Genomic DNA, 22,066 nt, shown 5'->3' with positions numbered 1-22,066 from the left:
TGAAGATTTCTCCAGCAAGATTGTTTTAAATAAAGTTTTCGCCGTCTGGAAAAAAAAAAAAAAAAAAGGAGGTGGGAAGGAGAAAAGGCAGGCCTAGTCGCCAAATGGTTGGCCAATCCGCCGCGAAGGGGCTGAAGCAGGAAGCGGCGAAACTCCGTCAGTAATTGGCTGCGCTAGAAGCCTGTCTGGACTGTACCACCTCACTGGGAGAGGGGTTGCTGAATTCGAGAAGGTGGCTGCTTGCTTTTGAGTACTTCCAGTACACACACATAATTCTTTTCTTCTTTCCGAGAGTTTTTGCTTGGATTCAGTGGGAATACAACAGGACGCAGGAGAAGGGAAGACTCGCCTGGCCATTTCCTCATTCCTGACTCCTGTGCATTAGGCCAATCCCTGTCTCTTAGTCGTCCCCGCAACCCCACGGCCTTACGTGCGCGCTCTCGTCTCCTCGAGTGCGTACGACGCTGTGTTGCTGCAGCCAATCAGAACGCGAGGTCGCCCCGGTCGCCAGGGTTCGCGCGCACGCCCCAGATCGGAGTCGGGGTGGGGGATATGGGTGAATGGGAGAGTGAGCGGGGGTGGGCGCGGCAGCGCGAGCCGCATGAATGAGACAAACGTGCGCCGCGCGAGACGTCGCGCGAGTCCGGACCAGGGAACCAATGGGAACGCTGGAAGGGTTCGAGACCCGGCACTGAGGGCAACGGCCGCGCGCCGGCTCCGAGTCGAGCGTCGCCTGGCGGGAGCGCGCGGCAGCGGGGCGGGCGTGGAGCGTGCGGGGGCCGCGCGCTGCTTCTCTGAGGCAGGACGGCACTGCCGGGAGGCGGCGGTGACAACGACGGTGGTGGTGACGAGCACCGGGCTCGGGGGTGAGTGCCGAGGACACCGGTGCCTGCGGAACCGGAAGTGCCGGACCAGTGAGGTGGGAGGGGAGGGTGACCTCTAGGGAAGGGGGACCGACGACGGGGAGGGGGTTAAGGCCCCATTTCTCCTCCGGGCCGGGTCTTCCAACCGCGGCGGGACCCGTGGGCCCTGGAAACGGACGACGAGTAGAGGCCGGGGATCTACGGCCACCAGGGCTCGGAACGGGTTAGAGCCGGCCACTCAGCTCGAGACCACGGTCCCCGGTGCCTGGCGCCCAGCCGCCGCCCCTTCCGCCCCCGGCCCTGCGCCCTCGGGCTCTGCGGTCCCCGCTGCCCGCTCTCTCAACCTCGGTGGGCCTGGCCGCCGTGGATTCCTTCTCCTCGGTTTCAGCGGTCGTCAGTCCTGCCCGAACGGGTGATTCTCTTTGCCCCCGTCCGGTGGTGGGGACCGGGGGCTGTTTCCCTTTTACCGCTCTGCGGTTCGATTCCCTCGCTCCACTCTGCTGATACTTATTTTGGCTCAAGCTTCATTCTGTTACCTGTTCTCTCTCACCCGTCCGCGTCCTCCTCCTGCCGCCACCAGCCGAGTGCTCCATGCTTTTAGTACTTTGTACTTTTTAAAGTGGAACTCGAATGCGTTTGTCAATATTTTACCTATGTAAATTTCTTTTTGGGGCAGGGAGGTGGAAAGTGTTTTACCCACTTGGCCAAATGAAACACTGAAATAAGAAGTAAGAAAGTTGCTAAAAGTTATGAAGGCAGTTGTAGGGTCACATATATGTTATACTCTAGACTATTTTTCTGCCTTGGATTCTTCACTTCCTGGTTAATGCCATCTTGAGCAAGTTGATCTAACATTTTCATATCATCCTTTTATCTCAGTATTCCTCTGTCCTGGATCAAATATCTTCAGAATGCTCATTATCACCCTTTCTATAAACTTAATGTTTACAAAATTATATTGCCATGTATTTTACGATCTCGGTATATAATGATAACACCCACATTAAACTTCTTGGCTCTTTCTCCCATACCTTGACATGTGAATTATTCCATGGTACCTCCATTACTGTGTATTTAGATTTACTCTATTACTGTTACACCACTTATTTCAACAAAAAATAGTTGTGTTGTCCTTGGTACTGCTGGTATCCACCTGTTTAAGGAAATACCTGTATTAAACCTTATTAAAGCCTTCAAACCACATATCCTGTATTGTTTTACATATACATATTTCCATTTCATAGTTTACTCTGTGCCTCAATATGGCATACATATTATTATTATTTTTTTTTTTCTGAGACGGAGTCTGGCTCTGTCGCCCAAGCTGGAGTGCAGTGGCTGCGTTCTTGGCTCACTCCACCTCCCGGGTTCAAGCGATTCTTGTGCCTCAGCCTCCCTAGTAGCTGGGATTTCAGGCGTGCGCCATCACGCCCTGCTCATTTGTTTGTATTTTTAGTAGAGACAGGGTTTTGGCATGTTGGCCAGGCTGGTCTCGAACTCCTGACCTCAAATGATCTGCCCGCCTCAGCCTCCCAAAGTGCTGGGATTACAGGCATGAGCCACCGCGCCTGGCCGGCATACATATTCTTGTTTACTTTTTTGATACTAGTATGGATTCGGACTCTTGACTCTGATGAACCACGCTCACCCTTGTGGTTTCATCCTACTATCTGCAGCATATCCTTCTGCTAAGAATTGGTTCATCTTTATTTATACGCAGTAAATTCTTAGGTTTTATGGTTTCCCTTCTATTGTGTAGCCCCCCCAAGCATCTCAGATGTGGATCTCTTTTGTATTCCCAGTATTATACTCCCAAAATTGCATGGCCTTTCATGACTCTGTATTGCTATGTCAGTATTAGTCCATGTGACTTTTTTCCTGTGGAAAATATATGAAATAATATATAGTATCTAAATGATATTCTACTCTAGATAAAATTTAGTGTAATTTTCCATCTTTTCTAGTCTTTGGGATTTTGAGGGAAAAGTTTCTTTAATAGTACATATTGGCTGGGCAGGGTTGCTCACACCTGTAATCCCAGCACTTTGGGTGAGTGGGCAGATCACCTGGAGGTCAGGAGTTCGAGACCAGCCTGGGCAACATGGTGAAACCCCATCTCTACTAAAAATACAAAATTAGCTGGGCGTCGTGGTGCCCTCCTGTAATCCCAACTGCTCGGGAGGCCAAGGCAGGAGAATTGCTTGAATCGGGGAGGTGGAGGTTGCAGTGACATGCACTTCAGCCTGGGTGACAGAGGGAAACTGTTTAAAAAAAACAAAGTACAGATTGTCTACAAACCAAGAATTTGCTTTTGTTAACAAAGTTACCGAGGCCTACATTCCAAATGTTAGGCTTTGATTCCTGTAGGAAACTGAGAGTTAAATAATCATTAAATCAGGGACTAGAGAGGATTTATGTTTTCTAGGACTATAACAATTTCTTAGAATTTCTGGGCGCTCACTGTATTCTAATACTGCTGTTTGGCCCTCTGAAACTCACATTTTAAAGAAAGAAATGAATCATAAGGGAAGGCACCTTTGCTTTCCATGCCACAGGTGAGAGAGGAAGCGGTAAATTATAGGACACATTTATATTTTGTTATCTGAATCTTCTGAATTTTTTTTTTTCTTTTCTTTTTTTCTTTTTTGAGACACAGTCTTGCTGTGTCGCCCAGGCTGGAGTGCAGTGGCTCACTGCAACCTCTGCCTCCTGGGTTCAGGTGATTCTCCTGCCTCAGCCTCCTGAGTAAGCTGGGACTACAGGCGCCTGCCTGGCTAATTTTTGTATTTTTAGTAGAGAAGGGAATAAAACTACTTTTAAAATTCTAACTTAAAATTTTTGGCTTGCAGATTCCAAGTTATCATCGCTGGGCAGGTAGTGGATGAAAAGGTAGAAAGGGTTTGTGTCACCAAAGGGGCATGTGACCTCTTGGGTTCTGAACCTCAAGTGATTCAGTGGAATGTCCTCAGGCATTCTGTAGCCTTCAATTTTAAAGAGTGGATAAGGGACTGCGTCACCAGATAATGTGAGTAAAGTGCTTTGAGATCACCAGATGAAAAGCATCTTATAAAATCCTAAGATGCTGGTGTTAGTTTGTTACTGTCATCAACAGAAGTCATTGTTATTCTTAATCATATTGGGCAGGTGGGGCTCAATTACCTTAGGCCAATATAGGAATAATAAACTGTTGAATTGGGAAAAAAGGACCAACCCTATGCTTTATTCAGTTTCTCATAGAGGGCATCATGCCTTTCTATGCAAGAACATTTCTTACCCAGTGTTCTAATGGGTGATTCCAGAAGACCAAAAATCAGCCTCTGCCTCTTCAGGATTGTAACTAAAAAGCATAGAGGAGCAAGAGAAACACACAGAGAAAGAAAATGAGACTTGCTTTCCTAATTTTGAGGTTAATTTTTTCTTTTTTCACTATAGCAATAAACATTCTTCTTGTCCAAAGAGAAATCTTTGTTCTAGGACTGCCCTTCACTGCTGTGCCCTTGTTTGTGGTTTTAATATTCTTGGTATTTGTTACTACCATCTCTGTCAGGTGAGATGGGCCCATTACAAGAACTAGTCCTTTGATGACCTTTGACCAGATTAAGCCATGTTCTCCTTCCAGTCTGAACAGAGCAAAGGATTCTGAATCAGTTTTCCTCCCAATTCAGAGTCCTTTCTTACCCACATACTTGTAAGTGAAATGGAAAACAGTCTTTCTTTCAGAAAGTACTTTTTAACAGCAGCCTGTGGAATTTTAGCCTTGGTGTCTAAGAAATACCCTGAAAGAATTCTCTGATAAAGATACTTGTTTTTCTCCAGGTGAGGCACAATAACCCGGTTGAACTCTGCATCTGGAAAGCTGAAGACTGAAGAAAGATAAGAGACATTGACTAGTCTGGAAACAGGGACATCTTTGGAACTTCGTTTTCATCCACAGTAAACTTTTTAAGTGTCATCAAGTGGAATTGATTTCTTCATCTTATTCTGCCTATTGGGAAGAACATGGCTTCAAGGATTTTAAGTTTCCCTTTAGTTTTACATGAACTCTGTAGGAAACAGAGCGCTTAAAGGGCTTGAGAATTACAAGAGATTGAAGACAGACAAGCTTGCCCTGTTTTCCTTCCCCTTCAAAGAAAAGGATTTACAACTCAAACTTACAACAGTTGTTATCCAGCTTTAGCCATTAAGAGAGAAATAAACCACCATTGCCAGACTACAAGCCCTGGTGAAGTCAGGGTGTGGGAGTGGTGGCATTGAGAAGACTACCTAAAAGAGACAAAGACTGCAGTAAACACAACTCCTCTTTAAAAGGTGGAAGGGGCCTCAGGTTCCTTCTTGGATTGAAATAGAAACACAGGGCACGCCTCTTTTAGGTGCAGCTCACATTTTATGGAACTGTAGTTGTGGAGGTACTATAGTATCTCCTCAGAAGAATTTTTCTTTGCCCAAAGTTTTTTTTGCCATACCCTGATATTCTCCCCTTCTTTTGAAGACCTGCCTCCATCCATGAGCTGTATCTTGATCTGTCTGACTGTCCATGTTTTCCGCCTGCAACCATTTGCATGTGTACAGCCTACTGTTTGTCTCCAATTTTTAAACTGTACAAGTTGTGTTTCTTAATCTTCCCTTCTGCCTTGTTCTGGAGAGGTGGTTATTCATCATTTGGAATCACCTTTCCCCCTCCCATGTGCTTTCCTTCATTTGAGATCTTTTGACCTTTGGCTTTATTTGGGAGGGGGAAGGGTGATAAAGTTTTCTGTTTCCCTGGTTTCCTTTTGTACTCCTTTCTGTTGCTTCCCTCCTCCCATTTTCTTGTCTGTTCTGCCGCTGTGTGGGCCTGGGCTATGCGGCAGGGCAGATTTCCCATCAGAGCTCCAACATGCCCGCAGAGTCTGGAAAGAGATTCAAACCCAGCAAGTATGTCCCGGTCTCTGCAGCCGCCATCTTCCTAGTGGGAGCTACGACACTCTTCTTTGCCTTTACGTGAGTTTTCTCCCAGCAGGGATGTTTGGGTGGGTGGATACTCCATGGGAAGTGAGGAGGTATGCTTTCTCTTGAGTTTTGCAAAGCCAAGTGACTGAGATGGCTCAGTGTCTGGTACAGGTAAATCCAAATCCCAGAGATATGTAAGAAAAGTGAGAAAAAGCCTGTCCTTTCAGCCTTGTTATACATTTTACTGAAATTCTGCTGAATCTTCTACCTACCCTTTCCTCCTTTATTTTGGAATCATAGATGTCTTCATATTTTTCTACCCGGCTCCATCATTAGATGATCCTAAACTAGGAAGGAAGTGGGAGGAAACCACCAGAGAGGCTTAAAGCAGTTTAAGCAGTCAATTCTATGAGAAAGAGAACTAGACTAGACTAAAGGCTTTTTTTTTTTTTTTTGAGACAGCATCGCTCTGTCACTCAGGCTGGAGTGCAGTGGCGTGGTCTCAGCTCACTGCGACCTCCGCCTCCCGAGTTCGAGCGATTCTCCTGCCTCAGCCTCCTGAATACCTGGGATTAAAAGTGCCCACCACCATGCTGCGCTAATTTTTGTATTTTCAGTAGAGATGGGGTTTCACCATATTGGCCAGGCTGGTTTCAAACTCCTGACCTCAAGTGATCTGTCCACCTCGGTGTGAACCACCGTGCTGGGTTGACTAAAGGCTTTTTAAATGCTAATGGCTTTTTTCCAGGATGTCTGAAGCTTAGGTTTGAGATTGTGGAAACTGAGAGTACTGGAAAATTTCAGAATTGATTTATAAGATATACCAATGAGACAGTTTTGGCTTTTAGTGTTACCCAGATGATTTTCTTTGTACTCTTAAGAGCAGAAGCCTGGAGAAGTGAAGGCCACTGAGAAAGGAAAGGGTAAGTTGTATTTGGGAAGAGAGTCCAAAAAGAGTCCCTTTATGTTAGTTTCTGCTGAGGGAATGACAGTAATTCTCCCATTACTTGGTTCTGTTGGGAAAAGCAGTTGGTATGAAAAAATTTCCCATTTAGGATCTAGGATCTGCATCATTCTCACTTTGATCTTCAGACTTTGTTCATTTACTTGTTATTGGAAGAGACTGAGTGATTTACCCTTCCCTTTTTCCTCAGTTTTTTTTTTTTTTTTTTTTTAAGCTCTTGACCATCTGGAAAGCATCCTTGCTGTTACCTGTTTATAAATTAACATGCACCAGGCTTCTGAGCCTATACTGTTGAGTCATTGATTTAGCGCTCTAGTTGCAGCTCTTGGAATCGTCAGAGCATGCTGGATCTTCTGGGAAGTTACTTTCATGGTTCAGGCTCAAACCTAGTTGAGAAGTGCCATTTAGGGCAACATAAGGTTGCTGGAAAGAGGAAGAAAGTGAATTGAAGTGGTAGGGAATAAAAACACTTGGGCTCATTGAAGTAGAGATTGTTGGGGTGGAGGCAGTTATACACAGAAGTTAAATCTGAGGTAGAAGGGAAGGAAAACCCCCCATATTGAGCTTTAGAAGCCAAAAGATATTCTGAAAAATGTGAGTCACATTGTCTAAAGAGTCAGCAAAGTAATACTGATATATTTTTCTAGTTTTTAAACAAGGAGGGAAAGAATCACTATCTAAGGCATGAACACCATCCTACTTCTCACCTCCTCTGAAGCGGAGAAATTGTAGATTTTTTGGCCCCCAGCTCTGAGCCTGAGCATACCTGCTGGAGGCTCTCAAGGATCTAGAGACAGTACTGCTCTTCTCTGACTTAATATTTTCTTCATAATCTTTTTCTCTTGCTTAAACTCAACATGTTCAGTGTTCTGTCCTTCTTCATGTATTTACTACCAGAAACGGGTGAGTCTTTGGTGTCAGAACTTGTTTTGGTTTTTGCTAATATGGCCAGTAAGTAGAATCAAAATTTTAACAAAGGGACATTTATATTATATCTTAGTATCCTTGTAGCAATTTTGATTCTGGGTCAAGAAGGGGATGTACAAGACCAGTTTTGATACCCTTAGCTCTGCTCAACTGGGGAGGGTCTATTTTCCTTTAAGAGACAGAGCCTTCGGAGAAGGAAATTGAGGGGACTAAGTGATTTCTGTCTTTCAAACTCCCTCTTCTTGAGATAGGGCAAGCAGAATCCTTGTTTTTAATTTGCTAATCTGGAACCATTGAAGTGTTTGACTGGTTATACCAGTTTGCCTACAAAGAGTTGTCCTGACATAGGCATTTTCTCAGCTGATAGTTGAAGCTGTTTAACCTACTTTCCCATTCCCTGGTGCCAGTAAAGTAGGAACCCTCCTTATTCCATGGTCTCTTAACTCTAGGAAAGAGGATTTTGGAGGACAATATTGACCCTATTTGGAATTATTGCCTCTCATCCAAAGTTAGAAGAACCCCAAGTCATAGCTGGAGTTCCTTCCCCCTGGCGTTAGTTTCCACAGAACCAATTTCTGGGTTCCCTCTTTTCCTATGCATCTCCCCTGTTCACCTTGTGGGGGCATAAACACTGTTTATCTTACTCTAGCACCTAGCTCTGGTAATTCTGAAATTCTCATCTCTTCTCCATCTGACTAGAGTATTTCCTCTATAAGCGTATATCTGGGCCGAGGCACCACTGTTCTTAAAAACTATCCTATCATGTATTCTACCTCTTTTGAGGTTCAGTTCCTTGGAGAATCCCCTGTTTAAAACCATACACAACCTAAAAAAGAGTTCAGGGTTTCAAATGGAGAGGCAAGAGGAAAGCTCTCTGAACTAGCTCCTGTGTGGGGCTGTAAATCTGTAACTACTCTATCATCCTCCTATTCTCTTCACTAGGCTACAACTAGCTACATTATTAGAAGCCCCAGGTGAGAATTACTTTGGGATCTAGAGGACTGTGAGTAGGAGGGAGAGTCCCTTTCAGGTAACAGACATAATTAGTGGAGGCATGTAGGCTTCGACTAATTAGGAACAATTTACCTTCCATGTTTCTTTAAGTTAGGGAAAGCTATAAGCAGAAATTACCAGTTGAGTTTGCATCAAAGAAATAGTGATCTTCTGCCCTAGAGAATCTTGAACAGAACAATTGAGGCCTTCCTCCTGGAACCCTAATCCCTCTCATTCCCTGAATTTGTCCAGCACTAAAACTAAGGAATGGTGTGGATCCTGTCTTAATTCTTTTCCGTTTTCACTATTTGAGAGGCAGAGTGTCTGCTGAAGTAACCTTCTACCTCCCAGTTAGTTGCTAGACTTCATTTAGGATAACTACTTCGATGCTTATCTATCTTAGTTTAATCTCCTTTTTTGACTGGCAGAGGGGCAGTGCTAGGTAAGTGGGATAAGCACTCTTTGGGGGAGGTTAGGAGATTGATTCTGGTAAAGTCTATTAACCTTTGTGGACCTAAGTTTTTCCTGTCTGTAAGGAGAACGTTGACCTACAGCAGTTTGTTTAAGCAACATGACCCTTTTTCAAATTAAATCTTATGTACCAAAAAAAAAACCCATAAAAAGTAGGGCTGCTCTGGTTCAAGTAAGGCTGGCATGTAGAGGCCCAGCCCCTTGGTATCGCCTCTTTACCCTGTAGGATCCCCTGAGACCTTCTGGTGCTCCTGGTAACACCATTTGGAATCACTTTGAATTGTATCTTGTTTAAAGTCTTATCAAACTGTGAATTAGTCCATTTAAGGTCTTATTTTATCCATTTCTAAAGCTGGTGGGGAGGGGGCAGGGATAAGATCTCTGCTTCACGTGATTTTTTTTTTTTTGAGATTGAGTCTTACTCTGTCACCCAGGCTGGAGTATGGTAGTGTGATCTTGGCTCACTGCAACCTCCGCCTCCTGGGTTCAAGCGATTCTCCTACCCCAACCTCCTGAGTAGCTGGAATTACAGGCGCCTGCCACTACGCCCAGCTAATTTTTGTATTTTTAGTAGAGATGGGGTTTCACCATAATGGCCAGGCTGGCCTCAAACTCCTGACTTCAGGTGATCCACCAACCTCGGCCTCTCAGAGTGCTGGGATTACAGTCGTGATCCACTGCGCCTGGCCACTTCAAGTGATCTTCTAAGGGAAGGATAAAGTCAGAATTGTCTGGAAATCCATGATGGTCTTCTCAGGCTCCCATCTATGATATAGCTTGTGGCTTTTCAGTTTCTGCCTCAGTCCTCTTCCAACCCTTTTACCCACAGGAAGTTGGCCAACCTCCATGGATTTCTCTCTGCCCGCCCCCCAACCTGCAGAGGTATTAGCACTTGATTTGAGTGGGAGCAGCCTTGTGATTTAGCACATTAATGGAGCAGTGGTTGTTCCTTTTCCTTCTCACATTGTTTTCTTATCCAGGAATAAGTGCCCAGGTCCTACGTCTCACATTCAGCTGGTTGAAAGTCTGGGTTACAGAGGTACCACAAATCAGGTGTTTTCAGAGAAACTGGATTGCCTACCTGTAAAGGGAGAAATTGTTTTCTCATAGAATCTTGAGGAAAGCATTTCTAAATGAGGATCCCCATGGGCAGGAAGTGGAACATTCATTTCAGCCTTCTCTCATCAACAGGGAACACTAGTCATATGCTCAAGCAATATGCTGGGCATGAGTGGAATGCATAGACCTATTCTTTAGGAGCTTAGTGTCTCTGTTTTAAGTGTCCTTGAATCCCTAGTATTTCAGATAGGGGAAGGTAGAGCTGGAATAACTGATGCTGATGGTAATGATGGTGATAGTTAATAATGTTTTCTTTTGTCTTCTGTCCACTGAATGCTCAGTATCAAGCCAGCTAGTTTAAAAAGAATTCTAGCACTTTGGGAGGCCGAGACGGGTGAATCACGGGGTCAGGAGATCAAGACCACCCTGGCTAACACGGTGAAACCCCATCTCTACTAAAAATACAAAAAAATTAGCCGGACATGGTGGTGGGCACCTGTAGTTCCAGCTAATCGGGAGGCTGAGACTGGAGAATGGCATGAACCCAGGAGGCGGAACTTGCAGTGAGCCGAGACTGTGCCACTGCACTCCAGTCTGAGTGACAGAGTGAGACTCCATCTCAAAAAAAAAAAAAAAAGAATTCTAGAGACTGGGAGCAGTGGCTTACACCTGTAATCCCAGTACTTTGGGAGGCAGGGGTGGGAGGATTGCTGAGCCCAGGAGTTTGAGACCAGCCGGGCCAACATAGTGAGACCTGTCTCTACAAAAAACAAGCAAAGTCAGCTGGTCATGGTGGCATGTGGCATGTACCTGTAGTCCCAGCTACTTGGGAGGGTGAGGCAGGAGGGTTGCTTGAGTCTGGGGGGCGATTTCAGTGAGCCAAGATCACACCACTGCACTTCAGCGTGGGTGACAGAGCAAGACCCTGTCTCAAAAAAAATGAATTCTAATACATTTTGAGTGAAGATCTTTCTCCTTCATTCTCATATTTGTACTATGTAGCTGAAGTAACAAGGTGGAGAGTTTCATGTGGATTACCTAAGGCCTTGCATAGCAAAGTATTGATTGAGGCAGGATTAAAATCCAAAGATTCCTGACTCCTACTTTGTGTTTCTTTCTAAGAACTTAACCATTTTTTTGTAATAGGATGCTTAGGGAGTGCTAGGAAACAGGGTTTCAGGAGTGTGGATATTGGAATCCATTCTCCCAATTTTATTTTTATTTTGTTTTATATATTTATTTTGAGATGGAGTTTCACTCGTATGCCCAGGCTGGAGTGAAGTGGTGCGATCTCGGCTCACTGCAACCTCTGCCCCCCGGGTTCAAGCTATCCTCTTGCCTCAGCCACCTGAGTAGCTGGGATTACTGGTGCTCACCACCATGCCCGGATAATTTTTGTATTTTTAGTAGAGACGGGGTTTTACCACGTTGGCCAGGCTGGTCTCGAACTCCTGACCTCAGGTGATCCACCTGCCTTGGCATCCCAAAGTGCTGGGATTACAGGCGTGAGCCACTGTGCCTGGCCCCATTCTCCCAATTTTGTTTGGCCTTGAAAATAGGAGTGCTGAATGGATAGGCAGAAGAACCTGTTCTACCTGAGATGGTATAGGTCTGGTAGTCCTGTCAATGAGTCAGCCAGCCTTCTGGGCTGTGGCCACTCCCTAGGCTTTAGAGCTTTGTGATTATTGCCATAGTCTAAGGACGAGCCCCAACAACTCCTGTTCTGAGCTCTGGCCTCATCTTCCATCAAAGGCAACAGATTCAGACAGGCCACTTGGGGTGGTCACCTAGGAATCTGGCAAAGTACCGTAGCAACGGAAAGCCTCTCCTTAAATCAAGCAGAATTTGGGATATGGCAAGAACAGGCTCTGCTCACACATGCCTCTACTTGGTGGGGTGTTCCTTACAGTGCTGATTGGAAGCAATGGTTCTGTGAATCTAGGAGCAAATATTGCCCATGAAGTTGTTATTTGCATCATTTCTAGATTCTGGCACTGTGGGGGCAGACTTCATTTTGGCAACAGATACTGGAATTCCATTCCAGGATTACACACTTTATCTGGAACAAGTTGATATCCAGAAGGTTGTAGGGGTAAAGTTCATCATCCAGGGGTAAGAAATTGAGTTGCTTTGCTTAAAAATGAAACTGGCTGGGCATGGTGGCTCATGTCTGTAATCCCAGCACTTTGGGAGGCCGAGGCGGGCAGATCGCTTTGAGCTCGGTAGTTGAGACCAGCCTGGGAAACATGGTGAAACCCTGTTTCTACAAAAAATTTAGCCGGGCGTGGTGGTGTGCATCTGTAGTCCCAGCTCCTCAGGAGGCTGGGGTCGAGGATCACTTGAGCTCAGGAGTTTGAGGCTGCAGTGGGCTGTGATCTTGCCACTGCACTCCAGCCTGGGCAAGAGAGCGAGACCCTGTCTCAAAAAACAAAACTGAAGAAAGAGTTGAGTCAGAAAGGTTGACATGAGCCTGCAAATGGTTTCATATCTTGTTCTTATTCTCGTTAGTTTCCCTCAGGGATGGAAACTAAGGTGATTATTTCTTTCAGAAGCTCAAGAGGCCACAGTGGCCAGTTGTAGGAATGAGACTTTTAAATCATGGGCACCTCAATGTTCTGAGGATTTAATTTCTTTTTCCCTTCTAATTATCTTCCCAGGCAGTAGGAGTCAAGTGAGTCACCCTTTCTCCTCTTCCCCAGGCGGAAATTGAAGTGACAACTTAGTACTAGGGAGGGGCTCTGACCTGGATGACTGGTTTTCAGTTTCTCTCCCTCCCTCTTAAGGAACCTAGGATATCAGGCTTTGGGGTGAGGCAGTGCAGGAACTCTTCTTTTTGCTTATATTCCACTCCAAACCCTGCCAATGTATGGAGATATCTTTTCTGAACCAAAGAACTCATAGAGGAAGAAGCTTCCATGGGGGGCTTTCTTTGAGGATAGTATAGAACTGTGACTGAAGGTCTGTTTAGTCCCTATAATTGAGGCCCTCGCTCCAGCTTCATTATTTTGTCTTCTAACTGTGTACTGACACATCAAGAGAACCAAACAGCTAATTGAAATTTACTATCTAAAAAGCCTGGCATATAATAAATATTAAAAACTTTTTTAAATGAATGGCTGAATGGAATTTGAATAAATAGATGGTGGTGGTAAAGATTTGTGAGATGCTTTGTGACAGTTTTGTCTCTTATCTTTAGTTTACTTATATCTCGTTAAGGAACTGAGTTCCTCCGAACTGCTCTGAGTCAGTGTCAGGGCTGTGCTTTTGTTTTGGTGGGTGCAGATATCTTTTCTTCACAGAATCCAGGACTGCTGTGGATTATTTCTCTGGAATCATATGCTGTCTTGTCCTCCTGTCCTCTTCTTCCTTTCCTTCAGTGAGTTCTTCCTTTCCTTTGACTGGTCCAGATAAAGGGGACAAGGACAGATGCTGTCCTCATTCTGGAGATTAAGTTCTCAGCCACAAAGTAGATTAGAGTATTTAGCCACTGTCTTGATAGTGGGAAGTTCTCCCTGAGCTGTGACGAGAGTGTTTGATACTACTGACAAAACAAGCAGCACATCATGTTTTTCCAAAACTTCCAGCTCCCAGGAAATCAGCAGAGAAAGGAAGAGCTCTTGAAGCATTCCTATGTAGATTCATATCCTGAAAGAAACTGAGTTTAATTCTGGACTAGAGAATTGTTTTTTGGTCAAGAAAAGTTACCTTGAAGCATGTCTCTTGAGTTGATTGCTGTGGAATACTGGGTATGTTTGGATAGTTTCTTTTTCCTACAAAATTGAGGACTTCTTTGGTCTGATAGTCTCTATCCTCCCCCATTCCTGCTTCATTTTTAGACATCAAAGAGTTTACTTCTGTGTCTTGATATCCATTCTCATCTGTGTGTTTTAAAAGAATTTCCCAACCTTAGGAACTGCCCTCTAGTTGAATAAACTCTCAGGCATATCCAATACAATGAAGAAACTTTAGGCACTTAAGTGGTTCAGAGTCACCTGGCAAGGGGGAGCGGGGGCTAGAGAGGTAGGTGGTATCCCATGCTTTGGGCCAATGTGCAGGTCAGTGGGACATAGCTGGGATCGCGAAACCTCAGGCTGCTCCAGAGAAGGGAGTGTAGCTGGTATCAGTTACATAGTACCTAGTTCTCATGTCTGGTTAGAAAGGAGATAAGGACAGATCTCAAAACATGTGGCAAGATCCACAGGGTAAGAATGAATCTGAAGCACAAAGACTTTAGTGCAAGGGGTTAAGATGGGAGAGATTCTGAGTCTTGTACTTTTATCTAAAGTGAGCAGTTCCCATAGGAAGCTAGACTCACTTGGTGGGAAAGATAAAGATAATAGTTTGGGGTGGCAAGCGTAAACCACACAAGATTTATCTATAGGTAGGGGGCTAAGTCTTTACTGATTTTTGTATGTATGGTTCGTGTCCAAAATATTAGAGGCAACCCCTCATTTTCTTTATTGTCTGTGCAGGTGTCCAGGACTAAGCCTGTATGTGTCACCTGCAGTGCCCATCTACAATGCAATTATGTTTCTCTTTGTGTTGGCCAACTTCAGCATGGCCACCTTCATGGACCCAGGGATTTTCCCTCGAGGTAAGATCTGCTTCTGTCTTAGAAGCACCTTACACTGCCTTTGAAAAATAATGATTTGGCCCTACGCAGTTGATCTTGGGCCTTAAGAGTCCTGGGATTTTGGGATATGAAAAATAATGATTTGGGCATACGCTGTTGATCTTGGGCCTTAAAGTCCGGGGATTTGGGGATACTTTTATCCTCCTCTGATGATGAAAATCAGGTCAGGGCCTTCAGGAATATATGTCATAACTTCTAGTCCTATGATTCACTTTGGGTCAAATCTTTGAGTTTTAGTTATTTGTTCAGCAGAAATTTATTTAAAGCATATGGGTTGGATGCTATTTTTAGGTACAGTAATACCCACAGTGAATTAAGACACTTATAACAGTGTGATGCAGACTATAGTGGAGGCATGAGCAAGGTTCTGTGAGAATATAAAACATTGAGAACAAAGAAATATGAGAACATATTTTGCCCAAATAAATTGGGGAAATGCTTCTGAAAATAGGTGGGAAGGACTTTAACAAGTAGAACATAGGAGGGAAGGGCATTTTTAGGCAGAGGAAACAGCACATGCGGAAGCTTATAGCCATGAAATGGCAAACTTAGTAGGAGGATGTTATGCATGGTGCGACCAGAGGGATGGGAAGTAAACCCAGAGCCAAATTGTCAAGGACTTTATATACTAAGTTAAATAGATCATACTTTTTCCTTTGGATAGGAAGAGGTCTTTAATTGGAGGACTTAACATCAGTATTCCTTTTAGAAAAATAATTCTTATAAGAATTATAGGCCAGGCGCAGTGGCTTATGCCTGTAATCCCAGCACTTTGGGAGGCCGAGGCGGGCGGATCACCTGAGGTCAGGAGTTTGAGACCAGTCTGACCAACATGGTGAAACCCCATCTCTACTAAAATTACAAAAATTAGCCGGGCATGGTGGCGGGTGCCTATAGTCTCAGCTACTCAGGAGGCTGAGGCAGGAGAATCGCTTGAACCCAGGAGGCAGAGGTGGCAGTGAGCCAAGATCGTGCCATTGCACTCCAGTGTGGGGGACAGAGCAAGACTCTGTCTCAAAAAAAAAAAAAAAAAAAAAAAAAACAGCTACCTTTTGGGAGGCTATGGAAATAAACCAGATGAGAACTTGAATTCAAGGCTGGATTTACAGATTTTTTAGTAGTAGACTCAACAGTTTTTCATGACTTTTCATGATTTTATTTGGCAGGAGAGAGAAAGTGGAGGAATTATCTAGAGTAGTTTCAAGGTTCATAACTGGAAGATAAGTTGAATACTGATTTTTATAAACCAAAATATGAGCTATAAGAATGTCAAACGGGTTTGGAGGGAAGACAGAGAATAAATACTCTTAGACATGTTGAATTTGATATACTTGAATCAGCCAGGTAGAGTTACCCAGAGGGCAATTGAATAGTCAGTGTTGAAGACCTTGATTTAATAATCTTCATCCATGTGATATTTGAAGCAACAGGAGTAAGATTGTCCAGAGAAAATACTGTGAGATTATGAAAGAACTGAGGTTAGACCTGATCAGCACTGACATTTCTGTAACGATCAGAGGAGGAGGAAGAGGAAGGATTGAGTAAGAAGAGTTAGTAGGAGGAGAAATAGAACAAAGTGGGAACTAAGGAAAATTCATCAAGTAGCTGATGGTTGACAGTATTGAAATTAGAGAGCTCCAGTAGTATGGAAACTCAAATTTCCCATTTTCTTTGATAACTAAGAAATAATTTTTTTTTTTTTGAGACAAAGTCTCACTCTGTCGCCCAGGCTGGAGTGCAGTGGCGCAATCTCGGCTCACTGCAACCTCCGCCTCCCGGGTTCACACCATTCTCCTGCCTCAGCCTCTCGAGTAGCTGGGACTACAGGCGCCCGCCACCACGCCCAGCTAATTTTTTGTATTTTTAGTAGAAACGGGGTTTCACCGTGTTCACCAGGATAGTGTCGATCTCCTGACCTTGTGATCCACCCGCCTCGGCCTCCCAAAGTGCTGGGATTGCAGACGTGAGCCACCACGCCCGGCCTGTTTTTTTTTTTTTTTTGAGACAGGGTCTCACTCCGTTGCCCAGGATGGAGTGCAGTGGCGTCCTTACGGCTCACTGCAGCCTTGACCCCCTGGGCTCAGGTGATCCTCCCACTTCAGCCTCTGGAGTTGATGGGACTACAGGCATGGGCCACCACACCCAGCTAATTTTTCTATACCTATTTTTGGTAGAGATGGGGTTTCGCCACGTGGCCCAGGCTGGTGTCAAACTCCCAGGCACAAACAATGCACTCGCCTCAGCCTCCCAAAGTGCTAGGATTATGGGCATGAGCCACCACGCCTGGCCTGAAATAATTGATTATAACAAAAATAGATACATGTGTGTATGAGGAAGAGATACTGCTAAATTTCTTTTTTTTTTTTTTTTTTTTTTTTTTTTTGAGACGGAGTCTTGCTCTGTAGCCCGGGCTGGAGTGCAGTGGCCGGATCTCAGCTCACTGCAAGCTCCGCCTCCTGGGTTTAGGCCATTCTCCTGCCTCAGCCTCTGGAGTAGCTGGGACTACAGGCGCCCGCCACCTCGCCCGGCTAGTTTTTTGTATTTTTAGTAGAGACGGGGTTTCACGGTGTTAGCCAGGATGGTCTTGATCTCCTGACCTCGTGATCCGCCCGTCTCGGCCTCCCAAAGTGCTGGGATTACAGGCTTGAGCCACCGCGCCCGGCCTGATACTGCTAAATTTCTAAGTTGTATAGGTTTGGAAGGCAGTGAGTGAGAAATGAGAAAACAGGCAATGAGTATCAAAATTACTCTTTTTTTCTTTTTTTTGAGACGCGGTCTCGCTCTGTTGCCCATGCTGGAGTGCTGTGGTACAATCTCGGCTCACTATAACCTCTGCTTCCTGGATTCAAGCAATTCTCCTGCCTCAGCCTCCCGAATAGCTGGGACTATAGACTCCCACCAGCACGCCCAGCTAATTTTTGTATTTTTAGTAGAGATGGGGTTTCCATATTGGCCAGGCTGGTATCGAACTCCTGACCTTGTGATCCGCCTGCCTCAGCCTCCCAATGTGCTGGGATTATAGGCATGAGCCACTGTGCCTGGCCCAAAATTACTCTCTTAAGAAGTAAGCTGGCTAGGCACAGTGGCTCATACCTATAATCCCAGCACTTTGGGAGGCTGAGGTGGGCAGATCACCTGAGGTCAGGAGTTTGAGACCAGCCTGACAAACATGGAGAAAATCCATCTCTACTAAAAATACAAAAAATTAGCCGGGCATGGTGGCATATGCCTGTAATCCCAGCTACTCGGGAGGCTGAGGCAGGAGAATTGCTTGAACCCAGGAGGCGGAGGTTGCAGGGAGCTGAGATCTCGCCATTGCACTCCAGCCTAGGCAACAAGAGCGAAACTCTGTCTCAAAAAAAAAAAAAAAAAGTCCAAAGAAAAGCCGTGAAGGCAGAAGTTGGAGTAATACCGTATGGGAGAAGGAGGGGGTTTTTTAGGATAAAGAATTTAACTTGTTTGTGGCGTGAAGAGATGGAACCAGAGAAGAGAGAAGCTGATACTGAAGAAAGGTGATAATTGAAATTGGACTTTCAGAGGAAGGAGATGCTTTCCAGTACATATCTGAAGGTTCTGCTTGCAGAAGCAGTAGGCTCTTTCTGGAATAGGAGGGGAGAGAACCATCATCAGCGGACTAAAAGGTGGAAAGAAGATAAGTTGACAAAGGTTGTCACTGATGACATGTAGTTTTCCTCTCAAATGTGAGGTTATTTTGCAAGAGTGAGACAAGTAGTTTCGGGCTAGCAACTCTGGTAAGATGAAGTGTTTCTGAAATTCACTGTGGGCTGGGCGTGGTGGCTCATATCTTAATCCCAGCACTTTGAGAGGCCAAGGTGGGTAGATCACCTGAGGTCAGGAGTTCAAGACCAGCCTGGCCAACATGGTAAAACCCCGTCTCCACCGAAAAACACAAAAATTAGCCCGGCATGGTGGCTAGTGCCTGTGATCCCAGCTACTTGGGAGGCTGAGGCAGGAGAATCGCTTGAACGGGGGAGGAGGAGGTTGCAGTGAGCCGAGATTGCACCATTGCACTCCAGCCTGGGCAACAGAGCAAGACTCTGTCTCAAAAAGAAAGAAAAAAAGAAACTCATTGTGCTTCCAAAGCCTATATCATTGTGCTTCGTTTGTGACTTCCCTTCAAAGATTGAAGTGAGGGTGAGGGAAAGGAACTTTGTGTCCCTAAAGCCAAGGAAGGCTATTTTAATGAGCCTTTAATATTCATTCATCAAATATTTATTGATGTAATATGGAAGGCACTATGATGGTCATTTGGGGTGATGTTTTTAAGAAGGTCATTGCTGGCCAGATGCGGTGGCTTATGCTTGTAATCCCAGCACTTTGGGAGCCCGGGGCGGATCACTTGAGGTCAGGAGTTCAAGACCAGCCTGGCCAACATGGCAAAACCCCACCTCTACTAAAAATACAGAAATTAGCCAGGTATGGTGGTGCACATGCCTGTAACCCCAGCTCCTTGGGAGGCTGAGGCAGGAGAATTGCTTGAACCTGGGAGGTGGAGGTTGTGGTGAGCCGAGATCGCCCCGTTGCACTCCAGCCTGGGCGACGAGCAAAACTCCATCTCAAGAAAAATAAATAAAAAATAAAAAGGTCATTCCTTTCAAATAGCTCAGACTAGAAAGGAAGAGAGGAAGACACCTCTATAAACAAATACACTGTGGGCCAGGTGCAGTGTCTCACGCTTGTAATCCCAGCTCTTTGGGAGGCCCAGGTGAGTGGATCACCTGAGGTCGGGAGTTTGAGACAAGCCTGACCAACATGGAGAAACCCTGTCTCTACTAAAAATATAAAATTAGCTAGGCGTGGTGGCGCATGCCTATAGTCCCAGCTACTTGGGAGGCTGAGGCAGGAGAATTGCTTGAAGCCTAGAGGCGGAGGTTACTGTGAGCTGAGATTGCACCACTGCACTCCAGTGATAGTGCGAGACTACGTTTCAAAACAAACAAAAAATACATTGTGATAAGTTGTAAGAGTAATCAAAGAGATCATTTCTGGTAGATGATGATGTAGAACGATCAGACGTTTCAAAATAAGGAGCATGTCAACTGGGCATGCTGGCGCCCATCTGCAGTTCTAGCTACTTGGGAGGCTGAGGTTGGAGGATCAGTTGAGCCCAGGAGTTCAGGGCTCAGTGAGCTGTGGTTGCAGCACAGCACTCCAACCTGGGTGATACAGCAAGATTCTCTTAAAAGAAAAATAGCATTTGAATTTTTTCCCTTTAAAAAAAAAAATATTTTTTTGAGACGCAGTCTCTCTCTGTTGCCCAGGCTGAAGTGCAGTGGTGCCATCTTGGCTCACTGCAACCTCTGCCTTTCGGGTTCAAGCAATTACTCTACCTCAGCCTCCTGAGTTGCTGGAATTACAGGAGCGTGCCACCATGCCCGGCTAATTTTTGTATTTTTAGTAGAGATGGGGTCTCACCATGTTAGCTAAGCTACTCTGGAACTCCTGACCTCAAATGATCCAGCTGTCTCGGCCTCCCAAAGTGCTGGGATTACAGGCATGAGCCACTGTGCCTGACCAAAAGAAAAAATCTTTTATTTAAAGATTTTAATAAGTAGTGCACATTCATTATGTACAAAGTATAAAAAAGACAAAACATTACCTATAATTTCACAGACCAGAGCTAACTACTATTGTGGTATATATCCTCGCAATAGTTGAAGACTTAAAAAATATGTGTGTATATTTATGTATACCATGTATCTGCAGTATATATTTATGTGTGTGGTTTTTTTTTTTTTTAAGACAATGTCTTACTCTGTCACCCAGGCTGGAGTGCAGTGGCATGAGCTTGGCTTACTACAACCTTTGCCTCCCAGATTCAAGCCATTCTCCTGCCTCAGCCTCCCAAGTAGCTGGGCTTACAGGCATGTGCCACCACCCCTGGTTAATTTTTATATTTTTTTGTAGAGATTGGATTTCACCATTTTGGCCAGGCTGGTCTTGAACTCCTGGCCTCAAGTGATCTGCCCTCCTTGGCCCCCCAAAGTGCTGGGATTATAGGCATGAGCCACCACACTCGGCTGTACAGTTCTTTACCTAGCATTTCTTGCCATGTAAATATGAAAAAATGCTATGAAAAGAAATCAGTAAAATTTGAAAACTTAATTTTTAATCCCATACTATCATTTATTTAATTTTTCCTTCCCACATTTTTTTTTTCTAGGTTAATAAAAAATAAAAATTGCTCTGGGTGCGGTGGCCCATGCCTGTAATCCTAGCACTTTGGGAGGCTGAGGCGGGTGGATTGCCTGAGCTCAGGAGTTTGAGACCAGCCTGGGGAACACGGTAAAACTCTGTCTCTACTAAAAATACAAAAAATTAGCCGCCGAGGTGGCATGCGCCTGTAATTCCAGCTATTGGGAGGCTGAGACGAAAGTATCACTTGAACCTGGGAGGGGGAGATTGCAGTGAGCCAAGATCACGTCCTTGCATTCCAGCCTGGGCAACAGAGCAAGACTCCATCTCAAAAAACAAAACAAAAAACAAAAAAATTGCTGATTGTATATGAGAAGGCAAATAATGTCTTTTAAGTTTTGAAATGGGATGGTGGGTTTCTGATAGCTGAAAATTGAGAGAAAGGGCATTTATGCTTGTGCAACAAATAATACTGAAATATGTATATATATAGAAAATTCATAGAGTAGGGGAAGACATTTTGGGAAGGGATTTGGTTTTTTTCTTTTTTTTTTTAAGACGAAGATGAAGTCTCACTCTGTTGCCCAGGCTGGAGTGCAGTGGCGTGATCTCAGCTCACTGCAACCTCCGCCTCCCGGGTTCAAGCGATTCTCTTGCCTCAGCCTCCTGAGTAGCTGGGACTACAGGCGCACGCCACCACACCCGGCTAACTTTTGTATTTTTAGTAGAGACGAGGTTTCACCATGTTGGCCATGCTGGTTTTGAACTCCTGAGTTTAGGCAGTCCGCCCTTCTTGGCCTCCCAAAGTGCTAGGATTACAGGCATGAGCCACCACGGTTGGCTGGGCAAAGTATTTGTGCCTGGAAAAAAAGGTTGATGTTAGTTCCTCTCCTGAATTGCTATAGTTCACTCATATAAATATAGATACTGAACTCTTATGTAAACTCATTATGTATGTGCTTTGATATGTAAACTATTTGTTTAAAATATATTCATATACTTAAGCCAAATAACACCAGCAGATGCATACAAGAGCTACCTCTTGAGTCATTTTATCTTGAACCTCACTTC

General features: G+C 44.8%; 3 protein-coding genes across 5 annotated transcripts in view; 1 reads left to right on the top strand and 2 right to left on the bottom strand.

Annotated features, from left to right (window-relative positions):
- Window positions 1–22,066, bottom strand: part of UBE2L6 (ubiquitin conjugating enzyme E2 L6) — a 622,645-nt gene that overhangs the window by 126,213 nt on the left and 474,366 nt on the right. The window lies entirely within an intron of this gene.
- Window positions 1–22,066, bottom strand: part of TIMM10 (translocase of inner mitochondrial membrane 10) — a 301,193-nt gene that overhangs the window by 147,196 nt on the left and 131,931 nt on the right. The gene's annotated exons all lie outside the window — the stretch shown is intronic.
- ZDHHC5 (zinc finger DHHC-type palmitoyltransferase 5) overlaps window positions 515–22,066 on the top strand; it is a 34,097-nt gene continuing 12,545 nt past the window's right edge. The window contains exons 1-3 of one of the 3 annotated variants that reach the window (XM_050758518.1): window positions 515–866; window positions 4,680–5,843; window positions 14,679–14,800. In XM_050758518.1, coding sequence (XP_050614475.1) covers window positions 5,740–5,843; window positions 14,679–14,800 — 226 coding nt within the window. In that variant the 5' untranslated portion in view covers window positions 515–866; window positions 4,680–5,739. The other 2 variants (XM_050758521.1, XM_050758520.1) reach the window with 2 other exon arrangements.

This window comes from Macaca thibetana, chromosome 14 (assembly GCF_024542745.1).
Source record: "Macaca thibetana thibetana isolate TM-01 chromosome 14, ASM2454274v1, whole genome shotgun sequence".
Lineage (NCBI taxonomy): Eukaryota > Metazoa > Chordata > Mammalia > Primates > Cercopithecidae > Macaca > Macaca thibetana.
Note: the sequence above shows the minus strand (reverse complement) of the source record. Positions and strands in the feature narration are given on the sequence as shown.